The 16,680-nt window shown below is 46.7% G+C and overlaps 1 protein-coding gene across 1 annotated transcript in view; it reads right to left on the reverse strand.

Annotated features, from left to right (window-relative positions):
* Window positions 1–210: 210 nt before the first annotated feature.
* Window positions 211–16,680, reverse strand: part of Kiaa0319 (KIAA0319 ortholog) — a 42,424-nt gene continuing 25,954 nt past the window's right edge. The window contains 10 exon segments of the mRNA XM_052156880.1: window positions 211–935; window positions 2,309–2,400; window positions 4,369–4,459; window positions 6,348–6,470; window positions 7,064–7,206; window positions 12,101–12,128; window positions 12,131–12,256; window positions 13,750–13,888; window positions 15,859–15,981; window positions 15,983–16,011. Of these exon segments, the coding sequence (XP_052012840.1) occupies window positions 757–935; window positions 2,309–2,400; window positions 4,369–4,459; window positions 6,348–6,470; window positions 7,064–7,206; window positions 12,101–12,128; window positions 12,131–12,256; window positions 13,750–13,888; window positions 15,859–15,981; window positions 15,983–16,011 (1,073 nt within the window). The 3' untranslated portion in view covers window positions 211–756.

The following is a 16,680-nucleotide window of genomic DNA, read 5'->3' on the forward strand; positions in this document are numbered from 1 at the left end:
ATGTCTGTGGTCACCGAGTCCCCCCTTCCGTGGCAGTGCTACAGTGTATACTCAATAGAAGTTACTACAATAATCAGTCGGTTTGAATGTCCACTGGGGCTGAAAGAAGCCCCACTGTGGTTTCTTTTTCTTAGAGAAAGTAAATGTTAAGGCCCGTGAACTTTAAATATAGGTCCTTCAAGCGGTCCCCATCTCTACTGCCTCGTTCTTACATTCTGATGCTTCCTTAACTCCTGACCTTCTAGCTAGACACAGCCAGCTGCATCCCAGACAGGAAGCTGCACATAGAAGGTTCCTGCCTCAAAGATGAACTGCAAGCTGATCCTGCAGGTCCTCTGAGAAGCCCTTTCTGGAAGGCTCTTAAAGGCAGTCATGGCTTCTACAGAGAAACCAACCCTCCTTAACTTGCCTTTCCTACAGGGCTGTATAAATAGAAATAGGTGTTAGCCTAGTTTCATTACGGACAGTAAATAAAGTGCCCACTACGAAGACACAGAACTTTGCAGGAGACGCCACAGAGGTTCTCTGCACCCCTCTTCTCTGTTGACGAGCATCAGTTGAATAAGCAGGGTTTTTGTTTTGGGTCTTGAAAGTCCCAAGAACCTGGGTCTTTTCATCACTGCGTGGAGCTCAGAGCGAGGCCCCTGGGGAGGGTGGCCAATGCACTGTGCCAAGCAGGAGTCAGCTCTGGGTTTTAACTCCCACTGTCTGGTACTGAGCCACAGGCTCATGAGGTCCCTCCGTCGCCGCAGCCTGTTATCTGTCCTTTGAGTAATAACCGAAGGAAACTCCATTTCTGGCAGAGCCATTCAGGGAACCCTTCAGGACCCCTCGCTCCATCCTCTCTCGGCTGAATAGTGTGTCCTGGTCGCTTTCAAACTCAGACTCTGACACCATCAGACTGGAGTTGTGCTCCGTGCTCCTGTGCTTGATACCTGGGGAGAAGCAGGAAGAGCATGAACACAGACAGCACTTCTCCTCTCAGCTGTCCTTCAGTCTGTCTGCTCCCCAGTGTTCCAGGGAGGACTGTGGATTGCCCTCTGACTGGCCTTTCAAGCTACACGGCAGGTGGGTTGTCGTGACAGAGGCTTCGGGTGGGTGTCAGTCACCTTGAATTTGAGCTCCAGCTATGACACCAGCTCCGAGATCCTGGACAAGATACCTAACCTCTTCTCATCTACGGGAAGGTGACAAAGCTCCGACCCATGGTTTGTGGTGAGGACGGAATGAAACTGCGCCTGTGAAACCCTTCATGGTAAAGCCCTCGCCCAGCTTTTAGCACAGAGTGAGCTTTCAACATGTAAGTGCTGCTATGACTTTGAAGTTTAACCCCACTAAATATTTTTGATAGATGAATTGAATCTGGGGGAATCAAAACAAAGAAGAGAATTAAGATATGATCCCTAATATCAACCAACTCATAAGGTCTAAGAGGAAAATATGAAGGTTTCTGGGGGTGCAGGACCATAGCATACATGTGGAGGCCGGAGGATTAAGGTAGCAGTTAGTTCTCTCCAGACATCACCAGGCATAGAACTTACATTGTCAGGCCTGGATACAGCACCCTTACCCACTGAGCCTCTCACCAGCAGGTTTAACATTTTGCGTCTCACAGCTTTGAAGCTGACCATGCCTCTCTATAAGAATTAACCTATAAACCCAGAATCATGAAAAAACTCACAGAATCATCACCGAACAGCCTCAGAGGCGCGATACGTAAGTGATGGTTAATATGTAAGAATCCAAAGGTTAACTGAAGTGGACTCGAGCGTTCTGAGTACATGAGTCAATACACTCTGAGAAGACAATTTTCTCAAGTGCCGCAGCTGACTGAGAAATGATGGGAAGTGGTTGCTTTTAAAGGCCAGATGGTTTACTGCTGCATATGGGGCCAGATGTCAAGGGAGCAGCTATCAAAGAGAAGTCTGGGCAAGAGTGCTTGGTGGGCCACATGCCCTGTCTCCCTCCAAGCCAGAGTAGAAAAGAACCAGGCACCAGGGACACCCTGAGGGAAGAGAAGTCCTTGCTCTGGGGTCACTTGGCAGAGGCTCAACCTCCAATAGGTACTTGCAATCCCCTCACCCATTAATGCCTCAGAGTACTCGCCAGTTTTTCATTAACTTCCTAATACAGTCACCGCGAGCCTGATCTCAGGCATCCTGCCCAGGGGACTGATGCTGTCTGTCTTTCCTTGCAGATTCCCAGGCTTGCTCTTCTGTCCTAACTATTGATTCCACTTTACTCTCCCTTCCGCCCAGCTTGACTCTGGCCAGCGCCTGAGTAAGGTGTGCAAAGGAAAGCGTCTCACCATATTTGGGCCTCAGTTCCATTCTTTCCTGCTCATCCATGTTGTCTAGGATGGTGTACTTTGTTTTCTTCCTTATCTTAGTTCTTTTCCGTCTGAAAGATACAATGAAATGCTAGATGGGGTGCTTAGAATGGCACTTGGGCTCTTCCCCACCTACGTACAGGCTTCCCCTGAAACTGAGGTGCTGGATGGAGTCCAGACAAGCAATGCTCAACACCTGTGTCCGGCCCAGCGCCTTTCCCCACCAGTAATGCCTCCCTCAGAAAGACCTGGGTGAGCAAGATGCCTTCAAACGAGTGCTAACTAAGAATGTTCAGAGACACAGGACTGAAACCAGCAACCGGACGGAAGGCACACAGAAGAGATAAGACCCTGAAGCCCCACCCTTATCTTGGAAATAACTCTATCTTTCCTTTTTCCCACAAGGCATAAAAACTGGGAGGATCTTTTGTGTCTCACAATGGGCTGCAAAGGAAGACATTCATCAAAACTACACTAAACTCAGGAAGCAGAGGCAGGCAGCTCTCTGTGAGTCTGAGGCCTGCCTGCCTGCTCCACCTAGCAAGTCCCAGAACCCACAGCTACAGAGTAAATCACTGTCAAAACGTACAGACGAACGAACGCTACACTAAGGTGTGCCTCGGTCAGGCAATAACTGTTCTGATCCTGTGTCTTTAACCCCAAGGGCTTCTTGATCTCAGTTCAGTGCTCACTAGCTGATGACTTTGAGAGTATTATTGAAGACTTCTGTATCCCATGCCCTCACCTCCAGAAGAGGAAAAGATCCCTTTCTCCTGTGGTTGCTGAGAGGGCCAAATACAGCAGTACAGTCAGAACCCAGCATTATGGATCAAAATGGCAAGCATCAGGAGCTGTACAAAGTTAGCACCATTTACTCGCTAACCACAACCCTGAGATGTAAAATATTCACAGCCATACTCAGGAGGGGACCCTGTCCACACGGTTCAGGATCTGGGCCTCCCCTAGGGTCTTAGCCCACACCCACTGCTGGGAATGCAATCACAAATGCATCTTAAAGTGAGCAGGCTTTGTGGAAACACCTATTAGTTTCAGTATGCTTTTTTTTTTTTTTTTAAAGATTTTATTTATTTGTTTTATATATAGGATGAGTACAGTGTAGCTGTCTTCAGACACACCAGAAGAGGGCATCAGATCCCATTACAGATGGTTGTGAGCCACTATGTGGTGGCTGCTGGGAACTGAACTCAGGACCTCAGTGTGCCTTTTTAAAAGCGTATCTTTAGACAATACAGTGTATAGAAAGATGAGCCTATCATTCTTGTCTGAGGTCTAATCTTTCCTCACAAACTCCTCCTGAGGGCTGAGCATGGGGTTCTGGGAGATTCTGACAATGAGTCAGCCTAGGGGCCTCTCAGAAGTCACCTCCATTCTCAGAAGAAAAATATGAAAGCCCTAAAGCGAAGGGTCCCCGGGGTATGCTATCGCCACCCTTCAAGGTTTAGATGGACTAAAGGCTTCAGACTGATGCAATTGTCGCTTCATATAACCACATCTACAAAATAGACCCACACATTTCTACAATGTCTTACTCTGCTGAGACACGGAAGGCCCCCTGGGCACAGCTCTGCTGTCATGTAAGACAGAGCTACCATTAGGTATGGGGGTAGGGATATAGCTCGGGGAGAGTGCACATACAAGACACTAGGTTCAAGTCCTACCACAGATATATAATTTTATCTGTAGATATTGTATAATGTACATTTATATATAATTTTATCTGTGTATATCATATAATATGTATTTTTATACAGTAGATTCGATATAGAATTGTAGGCCCTGCTAGAAGGTGAATGCGTCAATGAGAAAGCTGCCTCCAGTACTGAACCATTTACTTAGACAGATGCCTAGAATTGTAAAGGGCGTCATTGTGCTCATGAGGTCCAGTTTATTTTAAAACCTGGTTGTCAGTTAATCAACCAGTCCAGCAGTGAGATAGACTCAAGTGAACAATGCCTGAGGCTGTCCATCACCCCAGCGAAGTGTCTTCTTTGCACACAACGAACAAGCACATTAGGTACCTCCTGCAGCAGCAGACACACAGCCAAGTCACAGCTCCAGTGAGCACTGTCAGGGTCAACGCCAGAGCCGCCACGTAGAACACGCTCCACTCTGCAAAGAGAAAGGCTGGATGGCGCAAGCACAATGATAAACTGTTTGCTAAAGAGCTTTGTTCTGACGACTCACAAAGAGTCCCTTGGAGCAGCAGCCAGCTGTGGCGCAGGGACCACTGTGGGGGGCAGGCGAAAGGGCCAGGCTAGGTGCTGATCAGAACAGTAGAGTGATGGCTTTTTTGGTGGAGGGACCTCATAAGGCACATAACTCAGGGACCTCAGGCAAATAGTTCAGGCTGACTTGAGAACAGGAAATCCAAAAGAATTGAAAAGAATCGGGGAAGCAGGGATACCTCCTATATACAAATGTATGAAATATTAAAACGTTCATTCCAGTATCCCAAGAATCATAACAACCTTTGCCCCTAGAAAGAGGTCTGTGTGGTACTCCTCCTCTTCTTTTCCTTCCTCCTCCCCCTCCTCTTTCTTTCTCCTCTCCCCTCTCCTCTTCCGCCTTCCTTTCTCCTCCCTTCCTCTTCTTCCTCCTCTTCCTCTTCTTTCTTTCTCCTCTATTTTTTCCTTCTTTTTGAGACAGGCTCTCATGTAACCCAGGCTGGTCTTGAATTCATTACATAACCAAGGATGGTCTTAAACTTCAGATCCTCCTATCCTACACCCCCAGGACTGGGAGTATGGGTGTGCACCCTACACATGGTTTTATGTGAGACTCTATCTATGGGAGATAGAGTCTAAGGCTTTGGATATACTTGGCAAGCACTCTACTTACTAGACTATATCCCCAGACCCACAGCATGGTCTTCATAAAGCAAGCCAAGGGTCTGCATAGTTGTCTGTGGCATGAAGATCTATCAGGGCCAGAGGTCAATTTAGGAACTACTCTTCATCCCTTCCATATCCTAAGCTTTGCAGTAATAACTTAGGGGCAAAAATGCCAATGGGTGCCCAAGATAGTGGCACACGCTCTTAATCCCAGCTCTTGGAAGTTAGAGACGGGCAGATCTCTGTGAGTTCAAAGCCAGTCTGTTCTACAGAAAGGATTTCAGGACAACAAAGACAATGTAGAGAGATGCTGTCTGAAAAACAAAACTAACAAACAAACAAAACAAAAAACACCAATGGAACAAAGTCTCACACTTAACCTGACTAACTCTCATGCCATCTCCCTAGAAGAGTGACCTGAAGATGGTTTCATTCCTGATGTTTGCGGAGGGTTAAGAACACGGCAGGCAGCTCTTAACATCTTTCTGCCATTTATGTCTATCAGGATCCCCAGCATGGCAATTTACCCTTTAACAAATCACTTTCTAGCTGAGTACTGTGACTCAGATATGTAATCCTAGCACTTAGAAGGTGGAAGCAGAAGACTTAGGCGTTCCAGGTCACCCTCTACTACATAGAGAAATCAGAATCAGGCTGGGCTATAAAAGAGCCTGTCTCAAAAATCAAAACAAAAATGTAAAAATGCCACACACACACACACACACACACACAGAGGGTGGCTTTTCTCTCCAGAGGAACTGATGAAGGGTACCAGCATGGGCTATGGGGCAAGACTGTGATTCCTGGGGCTGGTACCTGCTTGGGTTGACCCCTAGCAGTGTGGGCCACATCTGCCATTTTGTATTATCCTAACAGAATACATAGGAGGTGTGTCACCATAAAGTCCCAACATCCTAAGTCACAGCAGGTACAATCTGAGGTGGAAAGTCTCAAGGCAGTTGTTTCTGAGAACAGCCAAATCCATCTTATCCGAGGTTTTGCAGACGAGACTCTGAGACAGACTGGGGCAAGGTTTTAACGTACAACTAAGTGAGTTGGCTCCCTCAACTTCAGGAAAGAATGCTGTTGTAGATTCTGAGCCAGGAAGACATGGATACCTCTAAGAACCACACCGGAAGCCGGGACCACACACACACACCACTCACCGCAGTCGCTCTCGCCGTCCCATATATACTGCCGTATGGGGTTCTCCATCCACAGCCGGGAGCAGATGCAGCGCTTCGTGAGGGGGTCACAGTGACCATGGCCTGAACACTTGAGAAGGCACCCTGTAAACGGTGGTACAGAGCTGAGGTTACCACAGACAAAACGAGATCCCTGCTATTCCACTTCCATAGTGGAGACCCAAAACAAATGGGTGAGTTAAAAGTCTCTCAAGAAGTCAGGCATAGTATGTGTGCCTGTAATTCCAGCACTCAGGAGGCAGATGCAGGCAGATCTCCCAGTTTGAGGCCAGCCTGATCAAAAAGTAAGTTCCGGGATAACCAGGGCTATACCCTTGTCTCAAAAAAATAAATAAAAATAATCTCTCTTATGAGCCAAGCATGAGGGCTGGAGAGATGTCTCAGTGGTTAAGAGCACCGACTGCTCTACTGAAGGTCCTGAGTTCAAAACCCAGCATCCACATGATGGCTCACATGTGATCTGACTCCCTCTTCTGGGGTGTCTGAAGACAGCTACAGTGTACTTACATATGATAAATAAATAAATCTTTAAAAAAAAGATAATACAAATGAGCCAAGCATGATAACAGATTCCTAAAATCCTAGCACTCAGGAGGCTAAAGCTGCCCATGATGTGCCCATAAACTCATCCACGATTAGCATGTCCAACTGATTTAATATTTCTGAGGTAGATGTACCTGCTGTGTCTACCCTCAAGACCTTGAAAAGCAGGAACGCCTCCTTCTCCTTGGAAAGCCGCTGGCGCAGACTCCGGGCCACATCAGCAGCTCGGAGAACCTTGAAAGGTGATCCACTCTGTACGTAAAATATAATCACAGTGCTGTGGAAGAGACGGAGAGAGGACGGTCACATCAGTAGACAGCGGCCAGCAGGGCACTTCACCTCGGCCACCGGCAGGAGCAGCTGAGAAGGGAGATGGCTATGGCTCTGTGATAGCATTCATTTTTATTGCCAAATAATATTCCATTCTATGTATATATATTTCTGCTCATAGTTACAGACTTTGTATAGATTGTTTGTTTGGGGGTGTACATGTGGGTGACAAAGGTCAACTTTGGGTGTCATTCCTCAGAAGACATCCAGCTTGTTTTATCAAACAGGGTCTTTCTTTTTTTTAAAAAAAAAGGGGGGGGAGGGAGGGGAGGGGGACTTGTTTATTTATGCATTTACTTTATGTGTGTGGCTACGTGTTATCTGTGTGCCACTTGTGTGTCTGGTGCCTACAGAGGCCAGAAGAGGGCATCAGATTCGCTAGGGCTGGAGTTTCAGAGAGTTGTCAGCTGCCACGTGGGTGCTGGGGAGCAGGCCCAGGTCCTCCAAAAGGCAGCCAGTGCCTAATTCCTGAGCCATCTTGACAGACCCGGAGGCCTGGTGTTCATTGATTAGGCTGGATGACCATTGAGCCCCAAGGACCCTTCCCCAGCCTGTCCCTGCCCTCCGACCACTACTGCAGGTTGCATAAAAATGCTCCCTGTGGGTGCACATATTTGAGCACAGTGGTTCCAGCTGGTGACGCTGTTTGGGGGTTTGAGTGGTTCATCCTTGCTGGAGGAAGTACATCACTGAGAGCAGGCTGTGAGAGTCACAGAAGGCTCCACCTCGGGTCACTCCTGGGAGAGTTACAGCCGGCTCCACCTCAGGTCACTCCTGTGAGAGTTACAGCCAGCTCCACCTCAGGTCACTCCTGCTTTCTGTTTGTGGTTGAAGATGTGATTTCTAGGCTTCCTGTTCCTGCCATCACGCCTGCTGCTCGCTGCCACGCCTCTGACGTGATTCCTTCTGGGATGGTAAACCCTTTCTTCCATAAAGTGCTTTTGTGGTCATGCTATTTCATCCCAACAAGAAAGCTACTACAGCCACCACCATCCCCCTTATATTTATTTGAATGTGTTTGGGGGGGGGGGGGACACACATGCCGCAGTCCTGTGGAAGTCAGAGGACAGTTCTCTTTTTACCCCATGGATCTCAGGGGTTAAACTCAGGTCATCAGGCCCAGCAGCAGGTGACTTTACTTGCTGAGCCATTTTTTTTTTTTTACTGGCCCTTTGTCCAGATTTTTACTTGAGTTCTGGATCAAACTTAGGTCTTAATGCTTGCACGGCAAAATACCTTACCAACTGAGCTATCACCCCAGCTCCCATACACGGCTTCTACCCACTGATGGACATTTAGGTTGCTTACTCTCTGTCATGAATACATGCTGTGACTGTCCATAGTACTTTTTAATGTAGATGCAAGTTTTTTATTCCCTTCAATAATTGTGTAGGTAACTAATTCTATAGCTATTTTTTTTTTACATCTGTGCCAGAAGATATCTGTTCATTTTACATCTGTGCCAGCAACACACGGTGCTCCAAACAGTTGCCATGGTCAACATGTTGCAACACACAGAGCGCCTATGTCTCAGGATGCCCTTCCATTGGGACACTGTTCCACCTCAGAGCTGTGTGGTTCCTGGGCTCCAGAGTCCCAGGATATCTTTCCATCTGATCAGGAAAGCTAACAATTTCCTTAATATGATGAGCATATTTTCATGTACTGAACATACCTACATCTTCTCTAGAGAAATACATAGATCTGTCCCAGGACTACTGAAAATAGTTCCAACTTAGTCACTGAAAACAACAGCAATCTTTTGTCTCAAGGTTCTAGACAGCCAAAGCCCCAAATCAAAGTGTTGGTAGGGTCATGCTCTCTGGCGGTCTGTAGACAGGGCATGTTCCACATCTTTCTCTCAGCATCCTTGGTATTCCTTGGCATTGGGCTTGTAGATGCATCAGAACCACCTGTGCTTCTGTATTCCCCGGCATTCTTTTCCTGTATGTGCTCCCTGTATATCGTGTGTGTGTGTGTGTGTGTGTGTGTGTGTGTGTGTGTGTGTATGTGTGTGTGTGTGTGTGTATGTGTGTGTGTGTGTGTGTGTGTGTGTGTGTGTGTGTGAGAGAGAGAGAGAGAGAGAGAGAGAGAGAGAGAGAGAGAGAGAGAGTATGTGAGTGCATGCATGTGGGTATTCATGTGCAGGTGCATGTGTGCATGTGCATGTATGTGTGCAAGTATGTATGTGCATGTTGAAGTCAGAGGTCTTTTCAGCACCAGCTTGAACACTCTCTTGTCCTCAAATTTTCTCTTCTGTTAGCTTTAAATTCACTTTCATCCAAGTTTGTAGGACATGGGCAGAAAATCATCTTATGAATGGCCCTACCCCAAGTCCTGATAGGGTTCTTCTGAAACCTTATGAGCTAGGCATCTGTCCACTGGCCGTGTGTCTTTCAACATTCTTGTCCCTTAAGCTTTGTTTATAGTATTGTAGAGCTTTTCTACCTTGAAGTTTCAAATTCTCACATATTATTTCCACAAACAAGTTTCAAAAGCCTATGAACCACGTGGTTGGGTTTATCACCACGTTGGCTCGACTCTTGGTACTGATATTCTGTCTGGGTTCTTTTGCTATTGTCATGGTAAAAGAATCTTAAAGGAAAATGGAGTGGTTTGGGCTTACGGTGTGAGGAAGTCCTGGTAGCCAGAGCTTGGGGCAGCTGGTCGTGCTGCATCCCCAGTCCAGAAGTAGAAAGGAAGGAGTACCCACGCTCGCCTCCCTTTCCCATTTTTGTCAGACCAGGATCTCTCCTAGGGAATGGTGCCACCCACAGTACTTAGGTCTTCTTCTCGTCTCCATAAACCTAATCAAAACAACTATTCAACAGACCTATCCAGAGGGTCATATCCTAGCTGATTGTTTTAAATCAGGTTGACAACTGGGATTAGCAATCTCAACTTGTGTCTTAGTTAGGGGTTAATTGCTGTGAAGAGACACCAAGAATATAGCAACTCTTATAAAGGAAAATGTTTAATTGGGGCTGGCTCACAGTTCAGAGGTTTAGTAATTATTGTCATGACCAGAAGCATGGCAGCATGCAGGAGGACATGATGCTGGAGAAGGAGCTGGGAGTTCAATGTCTGGATCCACAGGCAGCAGGAAGAGACAATGCCACCCTGAACCTGGACTGAGCAGATGAGACCTCAAAGTCCACTCCCACAGTGACATACTTCCTCCAAAGAAGCCATACCTACTTTAACAAGGCCATACCTCCTGATAGTGCTACTCTCTATGGATCAAGCATCCAAACACATTAATTTATGAGGACCAACCATATTCAAAGCACCACAGCTTGTAATAGCCCAATGTCTGGTACAAACTGGTCCCAACAACCCTGGATAAGGCTATGCCTGCAGAAACCAGAGAAATCCAATGTTACCTTTGTATAGTTATCTAAAGACATCCATGGAGTGTTTAAGATGGCTTTAGTGTCCTTTAAACTTTAAACTTTAGGTGTCCTTTAGTCCAAAGCAGTCAAGACTCCAAAAGCATCCAATTAGAGAGTCAGATGGTCCCACCCCTGGCATTTTTATTTACAGAAAGTTGAGCAGAAGGAATGCTTACAGCAAGGACTTAAGAATTTATCATTAATACTCATCATGATTTCAACAGCATTTAACATCTGCTCAATGCCCCAGGGAGTGGTGAGTCCATATCTGTCAAAACCCAAAAGTGTTTTCATCATGAAGGGATGCTGGACTTTGTCAAAATCTATTCCCATAGTTTCTGGCATGACTATATGGATTATTTATTTATTTATTTATTTATTTAGGTTTTTTTGAGGCAGGGTTTCTCTGTATAGCCCTGACTGTCCTGGAATTCACTCTGTAGATCAGGCTGGCCTCGAACTCAGAAATCCACCTGCCTCTGCCTCCCAAGTGCTGGGATTACAGGCGTGCGCCACCACGCCCGGCTTAAGATTTTATTTTTAATTATGTGTATAAGTGTTCTGTGTATGCATTACACACACAAATGCACAACTTCCCATGGAGTCCAGAAGAGGCCTTTGACTACCCTAGATCTGGAGTTATAAGAGGTTGTAAGCTGCCCAATATGGGTACCTGGGAAGCACTGGTCCTCCGGAGGGTAGTATATATTCTTAATTTCTGACCACCTACTTTGCATGCATAGAACCCTGGTTTGCATGCATAGAACATCTGTAGCGCCATAATTAGTTAACTAGAATATGTTTTCATAAGTCACTTTTCAAAGTAAATTTCAGTTCTTTGGAAAGCCAACCCAGACAGAAAAGCCAGCAACAGCTACAAAGTGTACCTCCTGGCAACAGTGGGTTTTAATCCTGCCATTCTTTCTGATCTCCTGCCTTACACTGGTGCTGGTTTGGTAGACCTTAAAAATAAAACAATTACATAGAAAAGTCTTGCGAGGATGAAGTGTTGAGTACCCTCCTCAAAGACAGAGAGTGGCACTGAGCAACCTCTTCACACAGAGAGTAGCCCACAGCACAAGCTCTTCACAAGCCCCGGCCATCGGCATGCCCTTCAGAAGCCAACAGAACTAAGGTCTCCTCCCTTTGACGTGCCCTACCTCCTTCATTCAGAACATTCTCCTTTACCAACAAACCTTTACCGGGACCTGAGGGGAGGACCAAGAATGACATGTTCTCATCTCTTCAAGGAAAACGACAAAAGAATACGAATGTGATAAAATGTGAGCAAGACAGACAGCATGAAGGAAGCCTGGGAGAGAGCAGAGGGGACTGGCAGCAGCCCGGACACGAGGGACGCCCTCATGTGCTCGCCAAGTACTCCTGTGTGACACCTGAGTGCCACCACGTGCTGGGAAGGTATCATACCTGACACCCGCAGCCCCATACCTGATGTCCGTGTGAGCCTGGATCTTCAATTCACGTCCGAATCTAACACATTCAGAAGCACAGCCAGCTGCCTCACTAGAGTTTCCTTCTGCTGCTCTGTCAGCTGCTCAACACCAACCTGCAGGATCAGCTCTACCAGGCCATCCTTCTTGGGGTCTGAGGAGAGAGAACACAGGATTTCCATAGGAGATCACAGGATTAATAAAGTCTGGGTCTGTGGAAGGGTTCGAAGCCGGCCAGGGCACGTGGCTCAGCAGCAGGTGCTGGCTTGGGTGCCAAGGCTCACTCTCGCACAGTACCCAGGCTCCGTGCCCAGCACAGTAAAAGTAAGGTCAAAATAAGCAAACAAACGTTTAAAAGAAGTCGTGTGTATCTTGTATATTTAGCTTGTAGGCCTCAGATCGCTTTAATAGCAGAGGTGGGTGTGTTAACACACTCCTGCAATAGCAGCACTTGGGGATATGGGGGCAAGAGGGTCAGAGGCTCAAAGTCATCCTTGCTACACAATGAGTTCAAGGCCAGTCTGGGCCACCAAGACCCTATCTGAAGGTGAAAACGAAAGAAAGAAAGAAAGAAAGAAAGAAAGAAAGAAAGAAAGAAAGAAAGAAAGAAAGAAAGAAAGAAAGAAAGAAAGAAAGAAAGAAAGAAAGAAAGAAAGAAAGAAAGAAAGAAAGAAAGAAAGAAAGAAAGAAAGAAAGAAAGAAAGAAAGAAAGAAAGAAAGAAAGAAAGAAAGAGGGAGGGAGAGAGAGAGAGAAAGAGAGAGAGAGAAGAGAAAGAAAGAAAGAAAGAAAGAAAGAAAGAAAGAAAGAAAGAAAGAAAGAAAGAAAGAAAGAAAGAGGGAGGGAGAGAGAAAGAGAGAGAGAGAGAGAAAGAAAGAAAGAAAGAAAGAAAGAAAGAAAGAAAGAAAGAAAGAAAGAAAGAAAGAAAGAAAGAAAGAAAGAAAGAAAGAAAGATTAGGAAGGGGGAGGTGAGCCCACAGAAGCCACTCTGGAGTATTTATTTTTCCAGTCTTATTCTACTTGGTTATCTCACGATAACCAACTGCCCTGGGGTCCTTTGGAACCCTGGCCCCTCACACACTTCCGCAGCACCTAAGAGCATTGCCCTCCTGCTCCTGGGTGCTCCCTAGGCCAGTTTACACTCCGAATCCCTATGCCCACCTCATTGAGGCTGCGTTCCCTCAGTCTGACCATGTTCACTTCATGTTGAATCAGGAAGGCAAAAGCTTCCTGCCAGGTGTCATTCTTATTGATGAGGTACAAGTTGGGATGTAACGCCTGGTGGTGTAAACGAAGTACAGAAAAACCCTAAAGTGGGCTAGAGAGATGGCTCTGTGGTTAAGAACCCATACTGCTCTTCCAGAGGACCTAGGTTCAATTCCCAGCACCCCACATCCAGTGGTTCAAAACTGCCTGTAACTCTAGTTCTAGAGGATCTCACACCCTCTTCTGGCCTCCAAGGACACTACATTCATGTGCATGAAGCCACAGACAGACAGACAGACAGACACACACACACACACACACACACACACATGCACACACATCGTTTTTTAATGAAAAGGAAGAAACTACCAGAGTAGGATTGGCCAAGAACAGAAGCTAGGCACAGATGGCTCCCATCCCGGTGACATCAGCTCAGTACACACCTGGCAGCACCTCCACAGTAGCCGTGTCTGAGTCCGAGGCCCCCTGACTGTCAGTGACTAGCAAGTGGAAAGTGTAGATGCCTTCCACCAGATTGGTGAGCTGCAGAGCCGCCCCGTTGTCAGAGCCTCCAATGACATCCTGGGAAGTGAAGAGATCCACAGGGCAGCTGTCAGTCTTGTACCCAGTTTCTGAGCCTCTGTGGATCGAGAAGCTCTGAGATCCTTGCTTTCAGGTGTGTATGACTTATATGGCCCGGGGGAGGAGGGAGGAAGGACGGAGGGAGGAGGGAGCGGGGCTGAGGATTTGAATCTTCAGCTCCTCCTCATGTGGAACACCAGGGGTGCAAGGACCCAGACAAGATGCAGTAAACTGAACATTCCAGGAATTACCAAATGATTAGTCAACGGAGAGAGATTCGGTGAGCTTGGGTCAAAACCTCCAGGGCAAGGAATGGAGTTTTATAGACTTATTGTCTAATATAGTTTTCTAGCTCTCATCTGAGGTTCCCTTATAGCGTAGCATATTCATTGTCTCAAGTGATCCCAGAGCCTTGGTAGACTACACATTCATCCTACGGCCCCATAGTTCGACAGAGTGAGAGACAAATCTTTTGGACATTTTTGTCTGTACTTGCTGACAAGAATGGATGGCAACAAAGAGTCAGGAATCTGAAGAAGACACACTGCTATGTCATTCAGAAGCTAAGCTACCATTGAGCTGAACAGAATTCAGCTGAGGAGAACTTTAGCCTGTACAAGGCATTTCAGTCCCTTCCCTGTAAGCATGCCTTCCGTATATCTACAAGAGTGCTTCTGTAGATCTCAAGCCCTTAGCAATGGAGAGAAAGGGGGATGAAAGCCGGGCAGTGGTGGCACATGCCTTTAATCTCAGCACTTGGGAGGCAGAGGCAGCCTGATTTCTGAGTTTGAGGCCAGCCTGATATAGTGAGTTCCAGGACAGCCAGGACTATACAGAGAAACCCTGTCTCAAAAAAAAAAAAAAAAAAAAAAAAAAAAAAAATGGGTGGGGGAGCATGGGAGATGAATGGCAATTTACAACTTAAGAGGTAGTGTGATCCAATGGCTTCCAAAAGCTAAAAATCTTGGTTTGTTTGGTTTAAGGCTGAGCTCTTTAGCCTTGGTTAAGTCACTTCCACCTCTATATTTTACTCTCGGTCCCTGTGAAGTGGAAACAGGAATCCCCATGCATCTGACACACCCGATACATGGAAGAAGAAAACTAAAATGGGAAGCTGAGGAGTCGAAGGGCCCCGCTGGAAAGCTGGGCTTCCATGACCCTACTCATGTCGACCTTTTGACATCATGGCGTCATCTACAAATGTGTTGGGCTGCATTCACAGCTATTCTGGGCCGTGAGTGGGACGCACCCGCATGGTTTGCTGTCCTACCCAACGTCAGATCAGGAAATGATCTTCCTTTTTACTTAAACCTAATAGCAAGCAGCCTGGTGTTTCCAGCCCTCGGCATAGTCAAACCCAAGGGGCCTGCACATCTCATCTGGGAGATGAAACAGTGAGGCAGAAATCGCATGCTCAGGCTCTAATCTGCAATGTGATCTAAAGCTACAGTTTAGAAGGAGATAAAAGTTAAATGAGGTTACAGGCGTGGGGCCCAACCCACTGGATTAGTGTCCTTATAAAGGAGATGTGAGAGCAGTCCCCTTGTTACTTCCCTCCTTTGTCGCCCCTGCCACAGGAAGGTGTAGTAAGTGGGCAGCCCTCCGGGATCCAGAAAGATCTCGAGACAGGGTTTCTCTGTGTAGTCCTGGCTGTCCTGGAACTCACTCTGTAGACCAGGCTGGCCTCGAACTCAGAAATCCTCCTGCCTCTTCTTCCCAGAGTGCTGGGATTACAGGCGTGCGCCACCCGCCCCACCCCACCCCCCCACCCCCCACCCCCCGGCCAGAAAGATCTCTTACAAAGATAAACTGGCTAGCACCTTGGTCCTGGTTTTCCAGGCTTCAGAATTATGAGTAAACAATTTTCTGTAGTTTAAGCCACACCCCCATAATCTTTGTCACTGCAGACCACACTGACTAATCTGCGTGCAGTGTACACAGCTGAGGGACGCCACCCGTTAAGTACTCACTCCAGCAGCTGGACTGTGGTCATCCCGCATCCACAGATAGGACACAATTCCTCCGTCATCAGTAGACCTTGACCCATCCAAAGTAATGGAATTATTGGGAAGTATAAGAACATGTCTGCCACCCGGCCTGGGCTCTGGGAGGACTATTATTTTCTAAGTCAGACATAGCAAAAACAAAAGCAAGGAAATTGATTTAAAACACTGGAGATGGCATGTCAGAAAACAGGCACCACTGTTCCATCCTCCAGCCAAGGTTGTTTTAGATACCCCAACCCACTGTTTTCTACCCCAAATACCTGTAAGGTAAGATATTAGATACAGACATTGAGCAGTTCTCGGTGCAATGGGACGACAGACAAAAGCAGGTAATTTCACTGAAAATCATACAATAAAAACTTCTAAGAGGGCTGGGGATGGGCAGTGATGGAACACCTGCCTAGTATACTTGAAGCCCTCAAGCCAGCCCCCATCACCAGTAAAACCAAGTGTGATGCTACATGCTGTAGTCCCATCAGGCAAGACAAGTTCAAAACTTGTCTTTTAAAGGGGGGGGGGGGACATATGGACCACACGGTAATCAGAGAGAATTGATTCCCTAAAAGTTGTCCTCTGACCCCCCAACCCCACCCCACCCACACACTCACATATGGCAAGCACACTTTCCTCCCACACATATACATGCACAACAAATAAAAACACATTAAAAAGTTTTTAATCTTCAACTATAAAAAATAAAGGAGATAACTTGAGCACCCATCTGCTCTTGGCCTTCTGAGAGAGCAGAGCACTGCCCAGAACCGGATCTTCTGTGGCCAGCGTCAC

This window comes from Apodemus sylvaticus, chromosome 14 (genome assembly GCF_947179515.1).
Source record: "Apodemus sylvaticus chromosome 14, mApoSyl1.1, whole genome shotgun sequence".
Lineage (NCBI taxonomy): Eukaryota > Metazoa > Chordata > Mammalia > Rodentia > Muridae > Apodemus > Apodemus sylvaticus.